Genomic DNA, 26,100 nt, shown 5'->3' on the forward strand with positions numbered 1-26,100 from the left:
ATTGACGGGCTATAGTCATTTGAAGACATAAATGAAATAAGTGTTAAACAAAATGTTTTTATGTCATTATTTTAAGAACAGATTGGAGCACTATATTGTTGTTTTATGTAAAAGTGCATCAGGGTTGCCAGGTTTTCACAACAAAACCTGCCAAATTGCTACTTAAAACTAGCCCAATTGCATTTCAAGGGGGGTCCCCTCACGTTCTGGGATGAAAAATACATGTTTTTAAATACGCATTCCAGGCGCTAGGGTCGCTTCAACCCTCGGACGTCAAAAACAATTGCGTACTTGGCAACACAGATGGTAGTGCTAACTTGCTCATGTACAGCTGACGAATCAGAGCAGAGTAGGCTTATAGAAGGGAAGAGTTTACAGACATTATATGCTCAAAGCTGCTTTGAACGAACAGTTTCAAAATCATTGACAAATAACTATGTAAAAATGTATATTCTGAGAAAATTACGTTTTCTGACCTTAGCATTTAAACATGTTGTAGGGGACTTCAACACAATATTCGGACACTTTTTTTTTTTTTTTTTAAAAAGCATATGACTTGCTCTTTAAAGGAAAGTAGGTGTATTTGGCGGTGACAAAAAAAAAAAAAAAAAAAAAAAAAACTACTGCGTCTACAGTGGCTCTGATGTAGGGTGAAAATGAAAACTCTAATGTTCACTTTTACATCCAACAACAAAACACCTGCATTTTCTTATGGGACATGTGATCTCCTCTTTAAACAAACAAATGCATAGGACAACAAATAGATCAATAAATAAACTTTAATTCTGTACATAAAGTATATACACAGCAATATAATAATGCTGTCTAATAAGCCAGCTTCATTTAGCTCAATATTATCAAAAGACTAGACAAGATGAGTTAAATTATATTTATGAGACATCTTATCAAGAGACAGAGATTATGCATCATTTAAATGGACAAAACACAATGCCTATTCTTCCATGACTAGACTGAAATAAATAATAAAAAACATTAATTTAAAAATCTTTACTGTAATCATCTTTAGTCATACCTGGTGTAGCAATACATATATCTGCTTCATTTAGCTTTTTAATATTCAAAATTCAAAATCAATCTTTTTCAAAAATAAAACGCTTAATAAAAGATAATTAGTACAGATGACATGTAGCACATACCATATGTTCGAGAGACATTAGAACACACTAGGACATCAAAAACAAAGATGTGTTTGCTGAAACCCTTGTCCACATGCTTTAATCACAGCCTGTGGAGTGTGTTTGATCATGAAATGTGTGTTCTGCTTTGAATTTGGATTAACATCTGAAAACACTTTACATCTGAAAACCTAACATCTGTTCTCAGAAGAATGAGTGGAAAATAACAGTTTGGGAGTGGAAGTTCAATTAAAAGTAATTGTCTAAAGTATTATGAACAACAAAATACACCTGCTCATTTATTGAAAAGAATGGCTGGGAAAAAAGAACTTTTATTACATAGCATTAGACAGGTGTTGGATTTTATGGAAATATATGAAGCATTAAATATGTGTCTTAACAATTAAGATATTTCAAAAGAATGTGAGTTTTGATGCTATACTGAATAGTTGATAGTGAAAAGTGCTGTGGTTGACGACCCTCTACACTAACATTCAATAAATTAAATACAGAAAAAAAGAATTCTCTCAGATGAGAAAAGAAAACATGACACTGACATTCAGCAGTTAATGAAACACAAATACAATGGCCCCAAGAAGTATTTGGACATTTAAGCTAGACTTAGAAAATGATTAGATATCAAAATCATTTACCCCCTTGGGTAATACAGGACTTCACATTAAAAAAGCTACAAAAGGAAAATTATTTTTGCACTATTTTTGGATTGACTACTGCAACTTACAGTGAGGAAAAAAATTAGCTCCCCTGCTGATTTTGTACATTTACCCACTGACAAAGAAATGATCAGTCTATAATTTTAATGGTAGGTTTATTTGAACAGTGAGAGACAGAATAACAACAGAAAAATGCATTTCAAAAAAGCTAAAAATTTATTTGCATTTTAAAGAGTGAAATAGGTATTTGACCCCTTCACAAAACATGACTTAGAACCTGGTGGCAATCACAGAGGTCAGACATTTCTTGTAGTTGGCCACCAGGTTAGCCCTATCAGCAAGATTTCTTGCTCCCAGGTGTCTTTTATACAGATAACGAGCTGAGAATAGGAGCACTCTCTTAAAGCTTGTTACCTGTATAAAAGATACCTGTCCACAAAAGCAATCAGTCAATCAGATTCCAAACTCTCCACCATGGCAAAGACCAAAGAGCTGTCCAAGGATGTCAGAGACAAGATTGTAGACCTACGCAAGGCTGGAATGGACTACAAGACCATCGCCAAGCAGCTTGGCAAGAAGGTGACAACAGTTAGTGCGATTATTCGCAAAGGTAAGAAACACAAAATAACTGTCAATCTCCCTCACTCTGGAGCTCCATGCAAGATCTCACCTCTAGAGTTTCATTGATCATGAAAACAGTGAGGAATCAGCCAAGAACTACATGGAAGGATCTTGTCAATGATCTTAGGGCAGCTAGGACCATAGTCACCAAAAAAACAATTGGTAACACACTACGGAACTGAAGGACTAAACTCCTGCAGTGCCCGCAAGGTCCCCCTAGTCAAGAAAGGACATGTACAGGCCCAATGAACAACTGAGTGAGTCAGAGGAGAACTGGGTGAAAGTGGGTTAAAGACCAAAATCAAGTTCTTTGGCATCAACTTAACTCGCCGTGTTTGGAGGAGGAGAAATGCTGCCTTTGACTCCAAAAACACAATCCCCACCATCAAACGTGGAGGTAAAATAATAATGCTTTGAGGGTGACAACTGCACTGCAACAAAAGGACGATGGACCGAGCCATGTACTGTTAAATCTTAGGAGAGAACCTCCTGCCCTCAGCCAGTCCATTAAAAATGGGTCGTGGATGGGTATTTCAGCATGACAATGACCCAACATCTGGCCAAAGCAACAAAGAAGTGGCTCAAGAAGAAGCATGTTGAGGTACTGGAGTGGCCTAGCCAGTTTCCAGACCTTAATCCCATAGAAAATCTGTGGAGGGAGCTGAAGGTTCAAGTTGCCAAACGTCAGCCTCGAAACCTTAATGACTTGGAGAGGATCTGCAAAAAGAAGTGGGACAAAATCCCTCCTTAGATGTGTGCAACCCTGGTGGCAAGAAACGTCTGACCTCTATGATTGCCAAATAGATTTTGCCACCAAGTAATGTTTTGCGAAGGGGTCAAATACTTATTTCACTCATTAAAATGCAAATCAATTTATACCTTTTTGAAATGCGTTTTTCAGATTTTTGTTGTTGTTATTTTGTCTCTCTCCGCTTAAATGAACCAAACATTAAAATAATAGACTGGTAATTTCTTCGTCAGTGGGCAAACATACAAAATCAGCAGGGGATCAAAAAAACTCTAGTTCTGAGAAAAGCTCTGGCTCATTTGTTTGCAGATGGTTTGGTTTTGTTAGTTAATTAAATTAAATCTAGACATTTTTAGGTGCAACTTAGATGTCCAAATACTCTTTGGAGCCACAGTACATTCTTCCTTTGTCACTGAGGGAGACAGGGGTTTAGAACAGGGCTGTTCTGATGCCTCCTGGCCAACCCTACAGTGTCTGGTCACCCTACAGGTGGATTCAGAGATCATTCAAACAGTCACAGAGGCAGCGCTGGAGTCATCGCCCTGGAACATGTTTCCTTTTCTTTAAGTTAACCATCTCTTCTCTGTGATCTTTCACTTCATATATTCTCCAGGACGTCACAGGGCACGAATCCTCTCTTTTTCCCACTGGCTACTCTGATGAAGCCATTGTGTTCATCCTCACCGCTGACGCAAATCTGAAAGTGTGTTGACACAGCAGAATTATCAAGATGGAGAGAATCCAAGTCAGAGATTATTCGATACTACAGCAAGTGCTCAAGTGTACTCACTTGTCCCTCCTTCAGGGTGGTCTGCCCTTGCTCCTTACAGCCAATAAAGGTTCGGTTACATCTGAACACCCTGTCGCCCGCCCTCACCTGATGTGCAAAGGATGCTGGGAAATAACCTATCCTATCGTCAATCACACCCTGGAATTTTTAACAAAATACAGAAGAACAAAAATCTAAACCCACAGACAATCATCTTCAAGGGATAGTTAAGGGAAAAAAATGAAATTTCTGTCACTAATTACTCATTCTCATGATATTCCAAACCTGTAAGACCTTCGTTTATCTTCTCAACACAAATCAAGATATTTTTGATGAAATCCGGGAGCTTTCCGAACCTCCATAGACAGAAACGCAACTACCACTTCATACAATTAATGACTATATTTGTGGGCCTTGAATATGGTAGTATCGTTGCTGTCTATGCCGGGTCAGAAAGCTCTTGGATTTTTATTGTAAATATCTTAATTTTTGTTTCGAAGCTAAACAAAGGTCTTACAAGCTTTGAACGACATGAAGGTGAGTAATCAATGACAGAATTGTAATATTCGGGTGAACTATCCCTTTAAAATACACCATTTGAGATAAATGTTGGTCTGTTTCTAACACAAAGCCATCATACAGCACCTTGGGATGGAATACGGCACACATGTACCATAAAATACATACAGACTTCATTTATTTTTTATGGTGCTTTTGTGTCCTTTTTTTAGCTTGAAAGCTTCAGTCCTCATAAATTTGTAATTGCTTGGGCGAGCATTGAAAATAGTTTTCACATTTTCTGCTTTTGATTTATCACTAAGAATTTCTATGTATTACATTTTGAAATACTTCAAAGAAGCCAACCTATCAAGTTGGCCATGTATTGATGTTGTACTCCATTGAATATCATTTATTACATCTATTATATGTGACCTTAGACCACAAAACCAGTCATAAGGGTCAATTTTGAAACTGAATAATAATTCATTGATGTATGGTTTGTTAGGATAGGGCAATATTTGGCCGAGATACAACTACTTGAAAAGGTGTGCAAAAAAAAAAGTAAATAACCTTAAAAGTTGTCCAAATGAAGTTCTTAGCAATGGATATTACTAATCAAAAATTATGTTATGGTAGGAAATTTATAAAATATCTTCATGGAACATGATCTTTACTTAATATCCTAATTATTTTTGGCATAAAAGAAAAATCATCATTTCGACCTATAAAAAGTATTTTTGGTGCTACTTAAGACTGGTTTTGTGGTCCTGAGTCACATGCAATATTATAGCGCTATAAATGACAAAAACATAATGTAGATTTATGTATTGCTTTTTATGTGTTCATAAATTACTACATGTGAGCACTGTTGTTTTAAATCATTAAATGAAAGGGATAGTTAACCCAAAGAAAATTCTTTCTATTAAATTAAGAAATTAAGATATTTTCTATGAAATCCGAAAGCTTTCTGACCCTCCATAGACAGCAAGTGTTTTACCACAGTCAAGGCACAGAAACGTAGGACGTCATTAAAATAGAGTTTACATCAGTGGCTCAACTGCAATTTTACGAAGCTACAGGAAAAATATTTTGTCAATGTTCTTGGTACCTTTCTGGACCTTGACTGTAGTAGGACCCTTGCTGTCTGTGGAGGGTGAGAAAGCTCTCAGATTTGATAAAAAAAAAAAATCTTAATTAAGGCTATCAAACTGTCTGTTATTTTTGAACCAACACTTTTGGTGTTGTGTTCAGAATGTCTAAAGTCTGGTAATGTGTGATTCTCAGTCGTTTATAGTGTGTGATGCCCAGTTTTTATCTATAACCATTTACAAAGTTGGTTGCGCAGTGTTTTCCAGCCTTTAATAGTGTACACTACCAGTCAAAACGTTTTGAACAATAAACATTAACATTAGGTCTCTTCTGCTCACCAAGCCTGCATTTATTTGATCCAAAGTACAGCAAAATCAGAAACATGTTGAAATATTTTGTACCATGTAAAATAACTGTTTTCTATTTGAATATATTTTAAAATGTTATTTATTTATCTGAAATAGATATCTTTCGTAATATTTCAAATGTCTTTATCATCACTTTTGATCAATTTAAATCATCCTTGCTAAATTAAACCTTTAATTTCTATAATTCTTTTCCCCCAAAAATAAAATGTAGCTTTGTTCACAGGAATAAATTACATTTTTAAAATAGTAATGTTATTTTAAATAGTAAAACTATATCATAATATTACTGCTTTTGTTGTATATTTTGGATCAAATAAATGCAGGCTTGGTGAGCAGAAAAGACTTCTTTAAAAAAAAAATATTAAAAATCTTACCATCCCAAAAACTTTTCACTAGTAGTGTAAAAAAATCCCATTTTGGAGAGAATCAAAGATTAACCATTAAAGTCTTTTTTCATCAAACAGTCTGCAAATCTGTAATAAAAATTGTACCTTCCACCAGTCATCATTGGAATCATCTGCCAGGATTATTCGATCTCCAGGTCTGCAGGGAGAAAGGAACGCATTAGGGCAAATTAAGACATTACATCCCCTTTCAATAGTATGAAAATTAATTTTTTGAATTCATGTATGATTGAAAGCTTTGATGAGGCTCTTCTGAAATCTGCGATAGCTTCATTCCATTACATGAAGCCAGAATGAAACCGCGCCTGAAAAAGGATTCAAAGTCAACAGTCATCTGCAGTCTCAGCTTCCAGCTGAGGTTCTGAGAATCAAAAGAACCAAAAGAAATGATTGTAACAGGAAATGTGTGTGCAATCCAAATCAGTGTCAGCAGGGACAATAACACAGCAGTCATAATCTACCAGTACCAGACCAAGCTGTTCATGGACTTTTAACTTTATAATGCTGGATATTAACAGCACTGTATGTCCATGTTCAGCCTGTTACGAAGAATATAACCAGTTACATAAAAATACAAACTGCTCACTTTTATTAATTTATCATTATGTTATTTCTAATGTATTACTAAAACAGAAACCCGGTCCTTCTGCCATAATCATAGCAAAAGCTGAAGTATTTTTGCAATCTCAAAGCCCAGTGTGACCAAACCTTAATCGCAAGGTCAGCATCTATTTAAGCAAACGTTTATTTAACAGAAACAATATAAAAGCAGTCCAAGCAGAAAACTGACAAGCTAAAAATTTGAAAACATGTTGCCATCAATATTCATGTTTATACAAGAGCGTGCACACAGTATGTGCTCTGCATATTAAGAAACCCTGAGCTGACCGTTGTCCAGCAGACAGCCAAGAGCCTCCCTATGACAACTAATTGCATATCTTGTTGAGGAAAGATTGGGTGGGAATAGGGAAATGATCACATGATACAGGTTTGAAGTCTCAAACTAGCCGTGGCACTGAATAACTTAGTACTGCTCTGTGTGTGTGTATCAGTGTGAACTCATTATAGCGGTTGCCAAGTAAAATACTATTATCTGCTATTGATGCCACAAAATAAATATAGAAAAAGAATAAAACAGCAGCTTGTGTCTTTTATAAGCTGAAAATGTATTGTTCTCACCTCATTTCTAGGTCTTGGTTGTCTTGGGGGGTAAATTCGAACAAAGCCACATATGTATTTAGCTGTAGAGGGTCCCTCTTCAGCTCTCTGTTTGACTATGGATTGAATATACAGAGACATAAACAGGAAAAGACTATTATAAATTACATCACAAATCAAAAGAAATGATGCTGAAGCCATGTTTGAACATCTACCAACAAGTTTACATGAGATTATATTTAAGGGAAGGTTTGTATTTGAATAAGCATTCCTTTTTACTGAATATCTGGTTTACTTATACTGTATTAGGTCAAAAGGTTCATGATAGGCTGAGAATTTTATATATCAGGGCTAAAGCAGGGCTGGTTACTCTCTTTACTCCAGTGATATTTCTTAATTTATATTTCTAAGTTATAAATACAAGCTTTTACGTAAAAAATAGAATTCCTTTGAAGGAAGAATTACTTTGAATTTATTGCATGTTTTTGCTTTTTAAATAATGCAATTAAAGGCCAATATTTTGAACATTAATAAAATATTAGGCAGGAAGATATAGTTATAGTTAAATAAAGATTGATTCCGTAATCCAAACATTTCAGGGATTTAAATATTGGCTACGGTGGGGGTGTTACTTAAATTTGGACTTTTTCCACCAGCTCCTGGGAAATTGTGAGTGCAAGCAGACGCACACACATTCAACTAGCCTAAGAATAGTTCAGATGTGATTAAACCCTGACTCTGAATCATGAGTGAATAAAGTGAAGCTAGCTGCCTCTTATCAATGTCAGAAAGAATCGACAAAACACAATTAAAATTCTGACTAAGCATCATTATAAAAAGAATCATTTCCCTCTGGCTTAAAAAAATATCATGACCTCTGTCTCACAGCAGAAAATAAAAAAAGGTTTATTTTCAGAAGGAAACAAACAAGTCAGTAATATTATGAAGATATTATTCATATTTAAAATAACTGTTTTCTATTTTAATATATTTTAAAAATGTAATTTATTCATTTTATGGAAAAACTAACTTTTCTTATTTAACATTTCTCTTTCTCTAACATCTGTTTAATATTTCAAAATTTCTGGTAGCCCTTCAGGCAGGTACTCTTCAGATTTTGGTAGCCCGAAAATTAATTTAACTAGCCCAAATAAAAAAAAGACCTTTTTTTTTATATAGAAAATCAGATAGGAGTCTAATAAAAAATGTTTTTAATACACAAATATAAACAAATATCAAGGAAGTCATTTTATTTCATTATATTTATTTCATTTAGTGTATCTGCAGAATTTTTAAATATTAATTTAAAGCAATTCATAACCCTTTTTAAGATCTGCAAAAGTAAAATAAACAGTAATGGGATTGGACGATGTAAAGTAGAATATTAAGCCATAAAATGGCAAGATTTCAAATTCAGATACAGTTTCACACAAAAACAAAATATGTTACACTATGGCATTTCATCCTTTATAACATTAAAAGGGATAAATTGAGTTTATAATTTATTATATTTATTTAAAACATAAATATTACTGTACTTGTTTAGATTTTTAGAAGGCACCTTAACTTTTTACATTTACAACTCTGTGTTTGCTCCATAAAAACATGGGTCGATAATTGCAATTATTTGACCATAAACAGCTGAAAAAAATTTGGACATATTGGACATGAAAAATTCATTCTCTGTCAGGAGGGGGCGCTTTAGGTAGGGCTGGGAATCGATTCCAAAAAGAATCGATTCCTCGATTCCGAGGCATTGAGAATCGAGAGTCGATTCCAACGTTTGGAATCGATCCTCTAAAGGGGAATCGACTCCTCATTCAGAGCCGTTTTCAGTTCAATAAAACTTAACTCTTAAACGGAAGGCTGCATTCCATGAAGGCTGCATATTACGGCTGCAAGTCATCAATCGTCGATTGACGAAAATAAACTTAATACAACGGCTCATTACTAAACTCGTCCGAGTTTAAGGATGCAGCCTTCCGTTTGAGAAGCACCCATTAATTTAACTCTTGCTCGCTAATAGTTATTATAGTCTGATTCATTTACACGAAAAGATTCGTTCGCGTAGATCATTTAAATGAACCAGTTCAAAAAACGATTCAGATGTTATTCTACGGGAGAACTGTCTCATGTTGTACACAATTTTGAGCGCTACACGACAGAATAGATCATGATGTGTCTTGATCTTATTTACATCTTAAATAAATGCTATTTTTAATCTTTCTATCAGCCAATGATAACTCTGAAAGAAAACGCAAAGAGCACGTATCAGTGGCCGAGAGCGCATCTGATTGACAGCTACGCCACGAGCTCTTATATCAGTGTGGTTAAAGTTCTGTTGATTTGTTTCAGTGTATAGTTTGCTAATTTTGTCATTTTATACACGTCATGTCTTGTTTTATTCATGCAACAAATGCATGTCCACTGCTGAGCTGTGGGTTATGACTAATTTCCTGGGCAATGCATACAAAATTACAATCTGAAATCAGTCAGAGCTACAGAAAATATAGCTATATATATAATTTTTTTTTTTGTTTTGTTTTTTTACAATTGAAGCTGAATATTATAAGAAGGTAACTTTATACGACCTTTACATCCTGCATTCATTGCAAAATTAGCTTCCTCCAATCTAAACAACAAGAATCGAAAAAGAATCGAAAACAACAGTGAGGAATCGATTCTTGGAATCGATTCCAATCGATTACAGAATCAGGAATCAGAATCGGAATCGATTCCAAAATTTTCGGAATCGAACAGCCCTAGCTTTAGGAGCACTGAAATATTACGGTTTCCATAGTAACAGCTGTACACAAACCAGCATTAACGCAGTTTTATCAGACATGAAATGAAAATTCCAACGACACGTTTCTGAGGACAGTAATGTAGGAACGCCATCAAATGTAGCTAAGTAAAAGTAAAGTTTTTTCACTATAAATGTACTTGAGTAAAAGTACCTATCTTTAAATATACTCAAAGTACTAGTTACCCCCAAAATTTACTCAAGTAAATAATGACAGAATTTTCTTTTTTGGGTGAACTAACCCTTTAAGAAACATTATGAATCTTATACAAAGTGTTTAAAGAAAGATGTTGTGATACTTACAGGTGATTCTTCTGATTTTCTTTCAGCAATATGAAAATGTTCTGTTCCATTCTCCAGGGGTGTAAAAACTAAAACAAACAACACAAAAAAAAAATCAATGAGTAAAAACTGTTGATCGTGGCTTGCTTGTTTTCTTTTCATTGCATGAGGTTGAATTAATGAAGCGGTTGTAGTGGGCAATTGTTCCGAGTGCTGGATTAATTACCCAAAAATACCACAGTTTCTCGGTCACGCTGGCACCTATGTGGCACCAGAGAATACATTTCCGTCTCTCTTCCCAGCACACATGAATTCACTGAAGCTGAGGTCAGTTTGCTGAACTGAAGGCCAACCTGATCAAGACCATTCATCTCCTTGATACTTTATCACAATCTTTCTAATACAGTGTATTATGTTATCTAAAGCGTTAATAAGTGTGAACAATATGTTTGATCACAAGCCGGCAGTTTGTAGTTGAAAGGAGGATTGTGGCATAGATGATCAGATTCACATGAGCAGTTTCTGTGGGTCAGTTTTATCATAGCTGGGGTGATTTTAGGCATACTTTAACAATAAATAGTGCTTTTGATGGTAATTTCAATCCTTATTATCCATCTTAGATTGCTCAGGGAAGCTTAAATAAAATTAGTTTTTTTTTACATAACAAACATGGATTTTTGGTTTGTTTGTTTGTCACATGATAAGTTATACACTTTCTGTCTGCATGTTCTTACCGTTGTCACTGGGTTTCCTGGTAAGCTGAGCTCGACTGCTGTGGGCCGCCTTTTCTTCTGGTACCTGAGCCACATCACTGGTCTGAACAAATGAATAAACACACATGAATTCTCTCACAAACACGTCCTCAGAAACGTCTTTGTCTGTTAAACATGAAAAGAATAATGTGAACTGCTTATTATTCAGAGATTTACATCTATTAAATACCATACAAACTTATCTTTCTTTCGCAAATGATTTGATTTATTTCATCCTGGCTTCGTTCTGTCATGTTGTGTCCTCTGTCTATTCTCTCTCTTTCATCTTATTCTCTCCCTTTTTTGGTCATATTTGCTTTAGAGAGGCATTATCTGAAGCTGACCATCACTTCCTTCCAGGGTGTGTGTGTGCCTGTGTTTGTTTCAAGCAGTAAAACATTACATCTGGGCCCCTTAGATTCCCTTACAACCATAGTAACTGCACATTAGATGGTTTAAAGATTCACATGCACACACAGATATGACCAACTTTAAACTTTTTTTTGTACTCAAGCATTAAAATTGAGTGTAAATGACAAGGGTGTTGTTATAAATAACATAGTAATAACATTCTTGTTTTATAACAGACTTCTGTTTGCCAAAACTGCATCCCTGCTAACGCCTCTAGTAGAAGAACAAAAAAAAAAAAAAAGTCTTGCGTAGAGAGAAAATAATGAACCTGAATTAAGACTCGAGCAGAAAACAGCTCAAGGAGATTAAATTGAATTGTCTTGAGTGTTTTATTGAATTAATCATTACAATCATCACCATTTTTACCATGAGTGCTTCACTCTCTACATAAGCAGCCATGCAAACACACATTAAAATTCATTATCAATCTTGTTAAAAGCCTAAACATAAGCAGATTGCCTGCAGGTAAATGATGGATGCATGTTAACTATGATCAGTCTCTCTCTCTCTCTCACACACACAAAAACTTTTGTAAACAATAACACTGTTTAAAATTAGATTTTAAACTATTTATTTAGAAACACTAATCAGAATAATTTTTGAACAGGCATGAAAAATGGGGTTGCACTAAACAAGTGTTTCTTACAGAGTTTCTCTGTGGTGACTCCGATCCACTTGTCCGCTTGTTCTTTTGTGCCAGAGAGGTTCCAAACCTCAGAGTCTCATACACCGGGTCCACTTTACTGCCACAGGCTAGGACAGAAGATGCGTCAAAATACTACAAAATATCAGTGAACAGGATGATCAGGCTGGTGATGCTATGACATATTGTGCAAAAGTAAACAAATAAATAAATGTTGCATGTTGCTCACCAATAGGCATCACCTCCCTAATGCAGCCAAACTGTTCCTGAATCAGCAGAGGGGAGCTAGAGTATCTCCGAAAACCTTTGGGCTGCAATCACACAAACAAGATCAGTGGATTTCATTATTTCACTTTTTATACCCAGAATTGATTTCCAATGGCATTTTTTTTTTATCCAGATGGGAGCCTGTAAAACATGAAACAAATAAAAACACAATATCTATTCACGGTAAATAAGGGAATTAAATATGGGACCCTGGACCACAAAACCAGTCATAAGGGTCAATTTATGAACTATGAACTGTGAAGGCCCATGACCTTTCTAACATGATTACGTAACATGTGAAGATGCGCATGCACATTGCAGACTAGTGCAAGATGAGCATTTGTGGCTATATATATATATATAAAGTTTTTTTTTTTGGATGGATTGTTTCACTAGATAAGACTCTTTTTCTTCAGCTGGGATCGTGTAGAGCCCTTTGAAGCTGCATTGAAACTGCAGTTTGGACCTTCAACCTATTGATCCCCATTGAAGTCCACCATATGGAGAAAAATCCTGGAATATTTTTACTCAAAAACATAATTTCTTTGTGACTGAAGAAAGAAAGACAGACATGAACATCTTGGATAACATGAGGGTGAGTACATTTTTAGGAACTTTTCATTCTGGAAGTGAACTTCTTTAAAATGCTGTAGTAATAACAGAAAGTACATAAATACACTGTAAAAAGTTTTCACCAGTTTCAACTTAAAAACTTAAGTTCATCAGCTGCCTTAATTTTAAGTTAAATCAACTTCAAAGTACAAGTCATTTTAACTAATTTTATTGTCGAGAGTTGAAATGACTTGTAGTTTTAAGTTGATTTAAGTTGATTTCTAAACTTAAGTTAAGTTGAAACTGGGGAAAACTTACAGTGTAGTTCACAAATTTTGCTGTTTATTATATATTGTCATTCATGCATATGAATGTAAATTATGTAAATATCACTTCATTGTATTCATTTTGTAAATAACTAAGATATATGTTTACACTGAGATTCAGTGATTCAAAGCAATCAACAAACAAGCTCCTATGGCATAATTAGCAACCAGTAGCACTCAAACACAGCCCTAAGAAAGAAGCTTGGCTCACTATGCCCTTATTTGTATTGGCTGTGTTGAGTCCAGGCAGGGTGTCTACCCCATCAGCATCACAAATCTGCTTTGAAGACATCTTCGTTAGCCATGACTGGGGTTGGGGACTAATTTAAGTACCACTTGAACCCAAATAGAAGCTCTCTAGTACGTCACAAGAGCTCATTGGAGAAGAGGCATGTTCACCGCTGAAGTACATGCTAATAAATTCATTTAACAAAAGTGCACAGTGTCTAGGAGCGGCCTAAAATACCCAAGTGACTCAAGCGAAAAACTTCCATGTGATTAATTTGCTTAATCAACTAAAAGAACAATAATAGCTACACCATGCGATGTTCACTCGCACGTAATGGGAGTTTTAATGGTTGACTAACAATCAGGACTCAGTTCATGTCATGCTGCTAGTAAAGCACTCTTCTCTGAAAAGCACTCGTAGCTCAAAGGTTCTCACTGATCAGACAAGCCAAGAGAAATAAACAGAGTGTAAAAATAGCAATTTGTCCACTTTAGAGCAAAAGTGGAATTAGAGCCGAATCCTGTGGGGAGTTGTTCTCTTTTTAATCCTGACCCCCCACAGCTATATTTTCCATCTGTGAGAGCCCACTACATCATCGGGAGACTTGTCATCTCAGTCTGAAGCACCGGCACAGCATTTTTTTCCACTTCCTGTGTTGATGATCTCGTAGTATAGTACTAGAATCTGGGTTCTAAGAATAAAAAACGCTGGCCAGAGGCCATTCTACTCTAGCTCTGTTGTTTTTTGCTTCCAAAGTTGATTTTGTAGTGTTTTATTGTAAACAGTAACTGGGTTAACTCTCAATCAACAATTGTATTCATTGTGATGTGCAACTTAAAGGGATAGTTCACCCAAAAATAGAAATTCTGTCATTAATTACTTAGTTCATCTTCAGATAACAAATTAAGATAATTTATATCAAATCTGAGAGCTTTCTGACCCTGCATAGACAGCAATGGCACTATTTCATCAAAATGTTTTTAAAAATATTTCCAAAAATGAACTTACAGGTTTGGAACGACATGAGGGTGAGTAATTGATGACAGAATTAATTCATTTTACTTTGTTACAAAAGATTTTATGTCAAATATATACTGTTCTTATATATTTTCTATTCATCAAAGAATCCTAAAAAATAAAATGTATGACAGGTTCCACAAAACTAAGCAACACAAAGATAAAAAAAATGCTTCTTGAGCATCAAATCAGCGTATTAGAATGATTTCTGAAGGATCATGTGACCCTGAAGACTGGAATAATGATGCTGAAAATTTAACTTTGCCATCTCAGAAATAAATTACATTTTAAAATGTGACCCAGGACCACAAAACAGTCATAAGGGTCAAGTTTTCAAAATTGAGATTTATAAATCACCTGAAAGCTGAATAAATAAGCTTTCCACTAATGTATGGTTTGTTAGGATAGGACAATATTTGATCAAAATGCAACTTTTTGGAAATCTGGAATCTAAGGGTGCAAAAAAATCTAAATATTGAGAAAATCGCTTTTAAATTTATCCAAATTAAGTTCTTAGCAATGCATATTACTAATCAAAAACGAAGTTTTAAAATATTTACGATAGGAAATGTTAAAAATATCATCATGGAACATGATCTTTACTTAATATCCTAATGATTTTTGGCATAAAAGAAAAATCTATATATTTGCCCCATACAATGTCTTTTTGGCTATTGCTACAAATATACCTGTTCTACTTAAGACTGGTTTTGTGGTCCAGGGTCACATTAAAATAGAAAACAGTTATTTAAAACTGTCATTACATTTTATAGTTTTACTGTGTTTTAAAAAATTCTTACAGACCCCAAACCCTTGAACGGTATTATGTATGTGTATTTAAAAAAATGTAAATTCTGCACATATATAAATATTTCAGTATTAATCTAATCTATTATTTGAGCGATGCTACAACAGCATTATGACTTATTTCTACACGAGAATAGGTTTTTTAAAAAGCTGAACTCGTTTTCAAGGTCACTCAATCATTCTCTGAGAAACCTGACTCACTCCAGTATTTCGCTGAAGCCATGGGAAAAGCCATGGAAATTTTAGCACTCTTTTTCCTTTTCGCCATTTTTGTCCTGTGTGTGGGGAGGGGGCGTGTGAATATCCCATGAGAGTTGTGACTCGTGGGTCCCCGGAGTAAAGCACAGAGGTGTTTACATGATAGATGCATCTTGATATCCTGTATCAACTATCCCATCTTTCTTCTCTCTCACTTTCTCTAGTACACACCAGAGAATCATTAACATTCATACTCACACATAAATTCACGGAAGGAAAAGACAGACTGATGAATCACACCTTCAAACCACCGAAAATAACACTGTGAGGAGTAACATATCTTAACACTTACACTACAAATCTTCACCTACTGCCAGAGAGCAACACCGGGAAAGTGATATTGCAAATTATAAGTATGAACTAGTTGGTTTCTCCATGATTGGAGACTGGAAAGGGTTTTCTTTGCAACATTATCTGTTATAAGCCTTTTTTATATGATAAACAAACATTGGCCAACCCGATCAACAAATGAGCATAAACACTGAATACTTGTTTGGTTTCACATTTGATTTCCAAGTGTAATCAAATATCAACAAAAACAAACAAAGTGAGGGAACAAACAGTCAATTCATTTAAAAGTCAAAATATCTCACCAATTTCCCCATGCATCTCTGCAGTCCAACTCGATCCAGGCACTTGTGGTGGATGCCCATCTTGCAGGCTTTGCACCGGAGGCCCAGCTTAGCATTGGTGCCTAGCAGTTAAGATCATATTCAGTTATTATCAGGTTTAAAAGTCTTCTGAGAGCAAACTTATTGAACATAAAGGCTATTTGTACAAAACAGTGTTATATTACTGCCAAACAACAGAAAGTGATCAATAAATACAGGACAGAGTTGAAAATTCCCACATGTGCAGGTTTGCTGGGAAATTTTATTATCAAGAGCAATAGTTTGTTCACTCTTAAATGATTAGTTCACTTCCAGAATACAAATGTCCTGATAATTTACTCACCCCCATGTCATCAAAGATGTTTATGTCTTTCTTTTCTTGGTCGAAAAGACATTATAGGATTTTTGTCCATATAGTGGACTTCAATGGGGACCAATAGGTTCACCAAAGGTCCAAATTGCAGTTTTATTGCAGCTTAAAAGGGCTCTACTCGATCCCAACAAAATTGTCCAACAATGTTGTTTTATCTTTTTTTTTTTAAGGGTGTTTGACTTTTTTTTGCATGTTCGCTTCTTAAACACTGGGTCAGTACTTTCGATTACGTAATGCATGAAGTTGAGTTAGTGCAAGACGAGCATTTGTGGTTAAAAAGTATATAAATTTGTGTTTTTTCTTCCCCCTTTTTCCCCTTATTCCTCAGCTAGGGTTGTGTAGAGCATTTTGAAGCTGTATTGAAACTGCAATATGGACCTTTAACCTGTTGGTCACCATTGGAAAAAAATCCTGGAATGTTTTCCTCAAAAACCATAATTTGTTTATGATTGAAGACCAAAAAAAAATCTTGGATGACATGGGGGTGAGTAAATTATCAGGAAATATTTATTCTGGAAGTAAATTCTTTAATTAGCAGTTTAACATGAAATTCCATATAAATGCTTTGAAAATACTTATTGAAGGGTTATTAAACACTCTTAAAAATAAAGGTTTCCAAAAGCAAATTTTTATCTTAGTGTGAAGAACATTTGAGTTATCTGAAGAATGTTTTCCCAATAAAAATATCCTTTTGCACAATGATTTTGAAGGTTCTTCATGGAACCACAGATGCCAATAAAGAACATTTATTTTTAAGAGTGTGGGGGTGCAATACTGCAAGTGTTCAGATTGCTGGTCATCATTCTGGCCTACTTTTCTTTTGCCTAAAAAGAACATCCCTTATACATGGATCAATAAATTATGGCTTCACAGTCCCAGAAACACTTGCAGAATTCACACTTGTAGGTAGTACTGGAAACGGGAAAATGCAGGTGTTAATGCTAAGCTGAACAGAAACAGCTGAAGACAAACGAGAGCAAAGCGTCAACTTTGAGAACAAACGTACAAGAATCCATCTAATAAAACAGCACCCTTATTCTCTGACAAGAAACATACTCGTATATTTGCTTAGTTTCAGAATTTGATATCACCACACCTGATGCTCAGAACATGCATTCAGAGACACGTTTTATTGATTCAGACACTTGGAGGAAGGAAGAATGAAGAAGAAAGAACTATAGAAGAAAGCTATACATGTATGCTTTGCCAGATATCAATATTTGTACATAATATATGAGTTCACTTGAAAGCGAGATCTCCTCAATATAAGTCATAAATCCACAAGCTGTAAATCTCTAACTGTAAAAGTTCTATCAATCAAACTGCAAACAAAATGTAAACAAAATGCTAAAATAAATCAACCAAAGAGAGCATGTTATAACATCCTTTCTCTGCATCCTCCAGTAACAACAACACTCTTGTGCCATAAAATCCCTGCTGAAAAAAACAATAGAAACCCTCACAGAAATTCTAATAGTTTTCCACTACAAATACCATTACAACCCATCGACTTTTAACCATTAAAACCACTAATAAATGATTTCCTGTAGTGTGTTTCGGGACATATTCCATCAGGATTTAGTGGTTTTAACAAGCCACCAATAGAAGGCGACCAATTACCAGTAGAAACCCACAGAGTCCATTCTCAGGGTGGTACATATTTACAGTTGAGGTCAAAAGTTCACATACACATGGCAGAATCTGCAAAATGTGAATTATTTTACCAAAATAAGAGGGATCATACAAAATGCATACTATTTTTTATTTAGTACTGACCTGAATGAGATATTTCACATAAAAGATGTTTGCATATAGTCCACAAGAGAAAATAAGTTGAATTTACCAAAAATGACCCTTTTCAAAAGTTTACATACACTTGATTCTTAATACTGTGTTGCTACCTGAATGATTCAGTGATAGTTAGTGATAGTTGTTCATGAGTCCCTTTGTTTGTCCTGAACTGCCCACTGTTCTTCAGAAAAATCCTTCAGGTCCCACAAATTCTTTTGTCTTTTTGTTGCATATTTGAACCCTTTCCAACAATGACTGTATGAATTCGAGATCCATCTTTTCACTCATATGCAACTATTACAGAAGGTTTAATTGCTCACTGATGCTACAGAAGGAAAAACAATGTATTAAGAGCCAGGGGTGTAAACTTTTTAACAGAATGAAGATGTGTACATTTTTCTTATTTTGCCTAAATATCATATATTTTCCATTTAGTACTGCCTTCCAGTAGCTACAGAAGATACTTACATGTTTTCCAGAAGATAAAATCAGTTAAATTTACACTGATCTTCAAATTCTAAAAGTTTTCACCCCCGGCTCTTAATGCATTGTTTCTCCTTCTGAAGCATCAGTGAGTGTTTAAAACTTCTGTAATAGTTGCATATGATTCCCTCAGTTGTCCTCAGTGTGAAAAGATTGATCTCAAAATCATATAGTCATTGTTGGAAAGGGTTCAAATACACAAAAATGCTGAAAAACCAAATAATTTGTGGGACCTGAAGGATTTTTCTGAAGATCAGCAAGCAGTTAAACTGTACAGGACAAACAAGGGAGTCATAAACAACATCACTAAAACAATAAAAAAATAAAAATAAAAATAAAAAACAGGCGAGGATCATTCAGGTAACAACACAGTATGAAGAATCAAGTATATGTAATGTCTTTTGAACAGGGTCCTTTTTATAAAGTCAACTATTATTTTCTCGTGAACTACGCAAACATATTTTAAGTAAAATATCTTATTCAGATCAGTAGTACTAAATAAAAATAACATGCATTTTGGTAAAAGAATTAACATTTTGCAGATTCTGCCAGGTGTATGTTAACTTCTGACCTTAACTGTACGTATTAACATTAAAATTACACTTATTTCTTACAGATAGAGCTGAATGTTTCATTAACCAAAATAAACAGCTTTTCCCATGACAAATTAAGCAACACTTTGATGCATGCTTCTTTGGATGATCTTTGGGTAATGGAGAATTAATCAGGCCTAATTGCTTTCAGAAATTAAAAAATTGCCTCTGTGCAGGGTAAACATAAACAGATTTTGTTGTGGCGAGATAATAAATACTAATTACTGAAATTATAGCATGTTAAAGTCACCTTTCCAGCTGCTTCCCAAGAGCGAGCAGCACTTTATTGAGAATAAAGCCACCTACTGGTAAAAACCTCTATATCTTCCACTATATCCAAGCACACAAAATAGATACCTTCATTAACTTTAAACCACCAGAACAAAGCAAACCATCATCTACAGTACGGTATATAAAAACAGCATGCATAGCAAAGCTCTGGGAAACAGCACACACAGAAAAACATAATCTATATTCCTGTGACAGTAACGAGAAATAGCAGAAAAAAACAATCCCATCATGGAATAAGGGTATTGATATTGACCGCTCTGGGGAAAAATTCTATTAAGCATCGGTCTGCAGAGCATATGAAGAGCTACTTCATCATATGCATTTCCTGAGAGTGCTGAACAAGTCATTATAAGCGCAGAAGCAGGGAGAGGGTGGGTTGGGGTTGGAGGTGGGTGAAGGGAGTTATCTATTTTCATTCGGCTTCTAAAGAGTTCAATTCATCATTAAACAGAACAGACTTACCGAACACCTTGCCTGCTCCCCCTTGGCAAGCTAAAAAAAATTACAGGAGAGAATCCCTCTTGTATTACAATTATTCCTTGTAAAATAAAACGGTGGTCAAATATGGCAACACAGCATTAGTTACAGCCCATTCAAGGTTCGTAGATGTTGATTTTTCAAAACGAACTCTCTGAAAACTGCAGTGTAATAGCCTTAAAGGAGTAGTTCACTTTCAGAACAAAAATTTACAGATAATGTACTCACCCCCTTGTCATCCAAAATGTTCATGTCTTTCTTCAGTCGTAAGGAAATTATGTTTTCTGAGGAAAACATTTCAGGATTTCTCTCCATATAATGGACTTCTATGGTGCCCCTGAGATTGAACTTCCAAAATGCAGCTTCAAATGGCTCTAAACGATCACAGCCGAGGAAAAAAGGGTTTCATCTAGCAAAACGATCATATAAATTTACAATTTATATACTTTTTAACCTCAAATGCTCGTCTTGTCTAGCTCTGTGTGTACTCTGTGTAGAGATTAAAAAGTATATAAATTGTAAATGTTTTTAGAAAATAACTGATCGTTTCGCTAGATAAGACCCTTCTTCCTCGGCTTTAAAACTGCATTTTGAAAGTTCAAACTCGGGGGCACCATAGAAGTCAATTATATGGAGAGAAATCCTGAAATGTTTTCCTCAAAAAACATAATTTCTTTACAACTGAAGAAAGAAAAACATTTTGGATGACAAGGGGGTGAGTACATTATCTGTAAATTTTTGTTCTGAAAGTGAACTACTCCTTTAAAAGGACTGTTGAGTCAAAAATGAAAATTCTGTTATCATTTATGAACCATCATATCATTCCTAAGCTGCATGACTTTCTTCTGTGGAAAACAAACGAAGATATTTTGAAAAATGTTTCAGTGTTTTTTTGTCAACTCAATGAGTCAATATTGTCCAAAACTGATCTTTCACTGTATAAAAACAAAAACTTTTAGGTTATTCAGAGGAAAGAAAGAAAATGAGTACATGATGACAGAAATTTACATTTTTGTGTGAAATATCCTTTTAAATTGATAGTTTATCCAAAGTAAAATTAATTAATTACTCACCCTCATGTCGTTCCAAACCTGTAAGACCTTTATTCATCTTCGAAACACAAATTAAGATATTTCTGACAAAATCAATGATGAAAGCAATGCAACTGAAATGTTACCAGTCCCAGAAACATAGTAAGGACATCGGTAAAATAGTCTATGTGACCATGTGTTGTGGTAATCTCGATAATGGTGGGAGATGGTGATGCAGGGGAGAAGAATAGTTGAATAAAGTCGATATTTTTGATTTCTTTGTGCACAAAAGGTATTCTCATAGCTTCATAAAATTACTTTAACAACGTCCTTACCTTTCTGGGTCTGGGAACATTTCAGTTGCATTGCCGTCTATGGAGGGTCAGAAAACACTTGGATTTCATCAAAAATATCTTAATTTGTGTTCCGAAGATGAACGAAGGTCTTACAGGTTTGGAACGACATGAGGGTGAGTAATTAATGACATAATTATTATTTTGGGGTGAACTATTCTTTTAACTACACAAGATCAAAGAGTAGAAAAGAACATGCTACCTCATTTTGACTTAAGATTTAAAATGAGAAATGAAAATGTAGTTTTGAATAATAAAATATGAATGTGAAATGATTAATAGGGTGAAAACATCAGGTCCCGCTGTTGTGAGAATGGCTCCGTCACAGGGCTCATTTGCCCCTGTCTGCTACAACAAGCTGCTTCCAGCCATCCATCGATTAATCAAACATCACATGGTCAGTCCAGACTCTCTCATGCCTCCCTGTGCTGATCACTTCAGCCTCTGAAAAAAATCTTTAATGCATCTTTAATGTGTTTAATGATTGAGTATTTATGTGTTGAGTATTTCTTCTTGGGTTGAGGGGTGATACTAGGCAGAACAATTATAATGAAAATTTTCCTATAATGAAAACGACATTGACTCAAATGCCTGAAAGTGATGTTACAATATTTCGTCTAAGTCATAAAATGTTTGGTCTTCATTTTGGACTTGTGTGTCCTAAGGGAAAAGAGGAAAATGGTTTTACCATTTAACGACACTTGCAAAAGCTGCATGATATGTTATGTGGACTTAATTTCGATGTTGTTAATGTCCTCAGTTGCCCAATGGGATGGGAATCCACCCACACAGACAGCCAACCATATTCCCAATATGCTAAGCCTCCTTTTATACTTTGAAATACAGCATGGCTTCTGTGTCTTTAGAAATAGATGCCTCTGCTTCAGCCAAACATGAGAGAACATCAGCATGAAAAACGTGTTGCTTTCCAATCCAGAAAATGCTTTGTAAATTGCTGAGTGACATTTTGAAATGAGCTCAATACCAAGTATCAGTAATACAGAACACACTTGTTCAATTTTCGTTCGGAATGAAATGCCCAGTCAGTTCATGGTCAGTAAACATCTTGACAAATGTACAACTGACCATAACAACATTTCTTAAATTCTTTTAATTTTCACCCACACAGCTAAGTAGGTGTTTAGTGGGTGTTTCTTCTTTTGGGCTTTTAGAAGAGATACATTTCACACAGCCTCTCTACTTAATTTGTAAATTAAAATTGTCCAACAGTGAAAAGACATGCAACCAGAAGAAATGCAATTTTTGTAAATACTTAAATTTGTAAATTAATTAATATAATTTAAATTATAACTGTTGGTTGTAGTGGTTGTGATTTTTTATTTTTATTTTTGTAATGTAAATAAATTATTTTCACAAAATAAATACTGAAATGTTTTATGTTTATTTTACTATTAAATATTAATTGATTTCTGTTTTATGACAGATTTTCATAGTTTAAGATTAAAAGTCTGGGTGTGAGACGAGTAAAACAATAAAATCTACACATAAAAGGGGAACATTTTGAAAAGTTAAAATAAAGAAAATCAAAAATAAATGATGGCATGATTAAAAAATGAAGGTTGAAGTTGAAGTAAGCAAAAAATAAGTAAATAAATCAATGAATAAACACACAAACTTTTAACCACAGAAATCTCCTTAAAGGGATAGTTCACCCAAAAATGAAAATTATGCCATGATTTACTCATCCAAGATTTCTATGACTTTCTTCTTTCAGACGAATACAACTGGAGTTATATATAAAAGTCCTGGTTCTTCTAAGCTGTATAATAACTGTGAATGGGTGTTAAAGAGCAGGTCATATGGGGTTTTTATTGCCGAAAGATGATGATGTGAAGAATCAGTAGTTAAAATATTTTTTTTTCCCACGATACCACAGCATTACAATTCAATCCTTGGGAATCTAATCTTTATTTGGACTAACAAGCTTCTCCGAACCACAACCTGTAAGTTCGATTGATACATTATGTGTACATTTTCAATTTAGTCCTCAAAATGTCTATTTTTTGTGCTAATATGTGATATATAACTAGTGCAGCTTCAGGTTTACAGATAAAAAAATAATAGCTGAAATAGTTCTGATAATTCGCTGTAATCCCACTATTTCATAAGAATGTGTTGATTAATGTAGACTGTCATTGTTCTAATTACTTCATTTTATAATAAAGAATGTATAGTGTAGCGCACAGACTTTATAATCACTGTGAAATTGCTGTTTATTTTGCTGCATCGGCACTTAGGCTAATGCGCCTGCAAACTGTTTTGTTGTTTCATCAGTTAGTCACATTAGCACTCGGCTAACATATCCATCACTATTGTTTTATAAAGTGTTTACAGTTTAGCAGCTAAACTTAGCTGTGGGCATGATGTTTTTATGGGCATGATGTTTTTATGTAATTATTTTAAGAACAGACTGGAGCACTATATTATTGTTTTATGTAAAGGTGCGTGCTAGGGTTGCCAGGTTGTCAGAAAAAGTCAGCCCGAATGCTCCTCAAAACTAGCCCAATTGCGTTTTAAAGGAATCGTCTCCCGTTAAAAATTGTGTTCCAGGGTGTAAAATACTCGCTTTTTGTCAGGGTTCCCCTGGTAGATTCGCATCCCAGAGGCTAAATATGATGTTATTGTGGTCGCTTCAACCCACAACATCAAAAACAACCGCAGACTAGACAACACAGATGGTAGCACTTGCTAACTTGCTAAAGTAGGCCTATGGAAGGGATGGGTTTAGAGATATTACACTCTTAAAAATAAAGGTGCTTCACAATGCCATAGAAGAACCTTTTCTGTTTAAATGGTTCTATAGGATCTGAAGAACCTTTCTGTTTCACAAAAGGTTTCTTTGTGGCAAAATAACGTTCTTCAGATTATAAAAAGGTAACAAAGAGATGGTTCTTTAAAGAACCTTTGACTAAATGGTTCTTTGTGGAAACAAAATTGGTTCTTCTATGGCATTGCTGTGAAAGAAAAGCCAGTCTCCTTTTGGCTTAAATTGAAATCCTCCATGATTTTCCTTTACAAATCTGTGTTTTGTACTTCTAATAGATGACTGGTGTTTTGTTTTGCTCACTCCTCTGCGCTTTCGTGTTCGTCACTCAAGAGTCTGACAGTTAGCAGAAGCTGGAGATTGTGGTATATTTAGTTTTATATATGAATATTTTTCTTACATAAACACATTGCTTCGCTTCAGGCTGACTTTATTAAACCTCAGAGCCTTTTTTGATGGATGGATTTACTTTATTGGACTTGTATTGGACTATTGAATCTCAATTCACTGCCACTATAAAGCTTGGAAAAGCCAGGACATTTTTAAATATAACTCTGATTGTATTTGTCTGAAAGAAGAAAGTCATATACACCTACATATACTCCACTTCAATATGACATTGGAACAAACTGCTAGTTTTGTCTGGCCAGAGGAGAACTGGCCCCCGGACTGAGCCTGGTTTCTCCCAAGGTTTTTTTTCTCCATTTCTGTCACCTGTGGAGTTTTGGTTGCTTGCCGCTGTCACCTCTGGCTTGCTTAGTTGGGGGCACTTAACTTTTAGCAATATCATATACTATCCGAACTGATCTGAGCTGGATGATGACATCACTGAATTCAATGATGAACTGCCTTTAACTGAAAATTTATTGTTTGCAATACTGCATTATTGACACACTTTTGTCCTGTTTAATTCTGTGAAGTTGCTTTGCACAACTCGTATTGTCAAAAGCACTATATAAATAAAGCTGACTTGACTTAGGATGGATTTGAAGGTGAGTAAACCATGGGGTAATTTCATTTCTGAGTGAACTATCCATTTAACTCTGAACTGGAAACTAAACAGCATAGCAACAGGTCAGGTATCTGTATCTTTGGCTCAAATAGCCCATTCTCCACACCATTGGCTGTCACGCATTAGCATGGAAAACAAAGGCACGTGATGCTGAAACCCAGTTAATTCCGGTGTCCTGATATCCTGATATCTGATCCAAATGCAGAGATTTGGGTCAACGGCATGTGGGCTCATATTTAATCAACCTGTAGATTTGGGTCAAACACAAGTGAACAGGTATCTGATCTACCTCTGGAGATTCGGGTCACGCACAGGTGTCCTGACACCCGATCCATATGCGGAGATTTCACGGTTTGTTATTTAGTAATGACCCATTAGTCACAGCATGAAATTGAGACTCGACACACACGCAGAAGAGCTATAGCCTCAACTCACAGCTATTTTTTTTTTCCCAGACAGCTGGTGAGATCTCATAAAATGCACCT

The 26,100-nt window shown here is 35.1% G+C and overlaps 1 protein-coding gene across 2 annotated transcripts in view; it reads right to left on the reverse strand.

Moving 5' to 3' along the window:
- Nucleotides 1-761: 761 nt before the first annotated feature.
- Nucleotides 762-26,100, reverse strand: part of stac (SH3 and cysteine rich domain) — a 34,701-nt gene continuing 9,362 nt past the window's right edge. The window contains exons 3-12 of one of the 2 annotated variants that reach the window (XM_073817743.1): nucleotides 20,420-20,449; nucleotides 16,409-16,509; nucleotides 12,589-12,670; nucleotides 12,363-12,469; nucleotides 11,288-11,369; nucleotides 10,575-10,642; nucleotides 7,490-7,584; nucleotides 6,398-6,449; nucleotides 3,970-4,107; nucleotides 762-3,876 (exon numbers count right to left, since the gene is read on the reverse strand). In XM_073817743.1, the coding sequence (XP_073673844.1) occupies nucleotides 3,778-3,876; nucleotides 3,970-4,107; nucleotides 6,398-6,449; nucleotides 7,490-7,584; nucleotides 10,575-10,642; nucleotides 11,288-11,369; nucleotides 12,363-12,469; nucleotides 12,589-12,670; nucleotides 16,409-16,509; nucleotides 20,420-20,449 (854 nt within the window). In that variant the 3' untranslated portion in view covers nucleotides 762-3,777. The remainder of the gene's footprint in view (nucleotides 3,877-3,969; nucleotides 4,108-6,397; nucleotides 6,450-7,489; nucleotides 7,585-10,574; nucleotides 10,643-11,287; nucleotides 11,370-12,362; nucleotides 12,470-12,588; nucleotides 12,671-16,408; nucleotides 16,510-20,419; nucleotides 20,450-26,100) is intronic. The other variant, XM_073817744.1, reaches the window with a different exon arrangement.

The sequence above is a fragment of the Garra rufa genome, chromosome 14 (assembly GCF_049309525.1).
Source record: "Garra rufa chromosome 14, GarRuf1.0, whole genome shotgun sequence".
In the NCBI taxonomy this organism is placed as follows: Eukaryota; Metazoa; Chordata; class Actinopteri; order Cypriniformes; family Cyprinidae; genus Garra; species Garra rufa.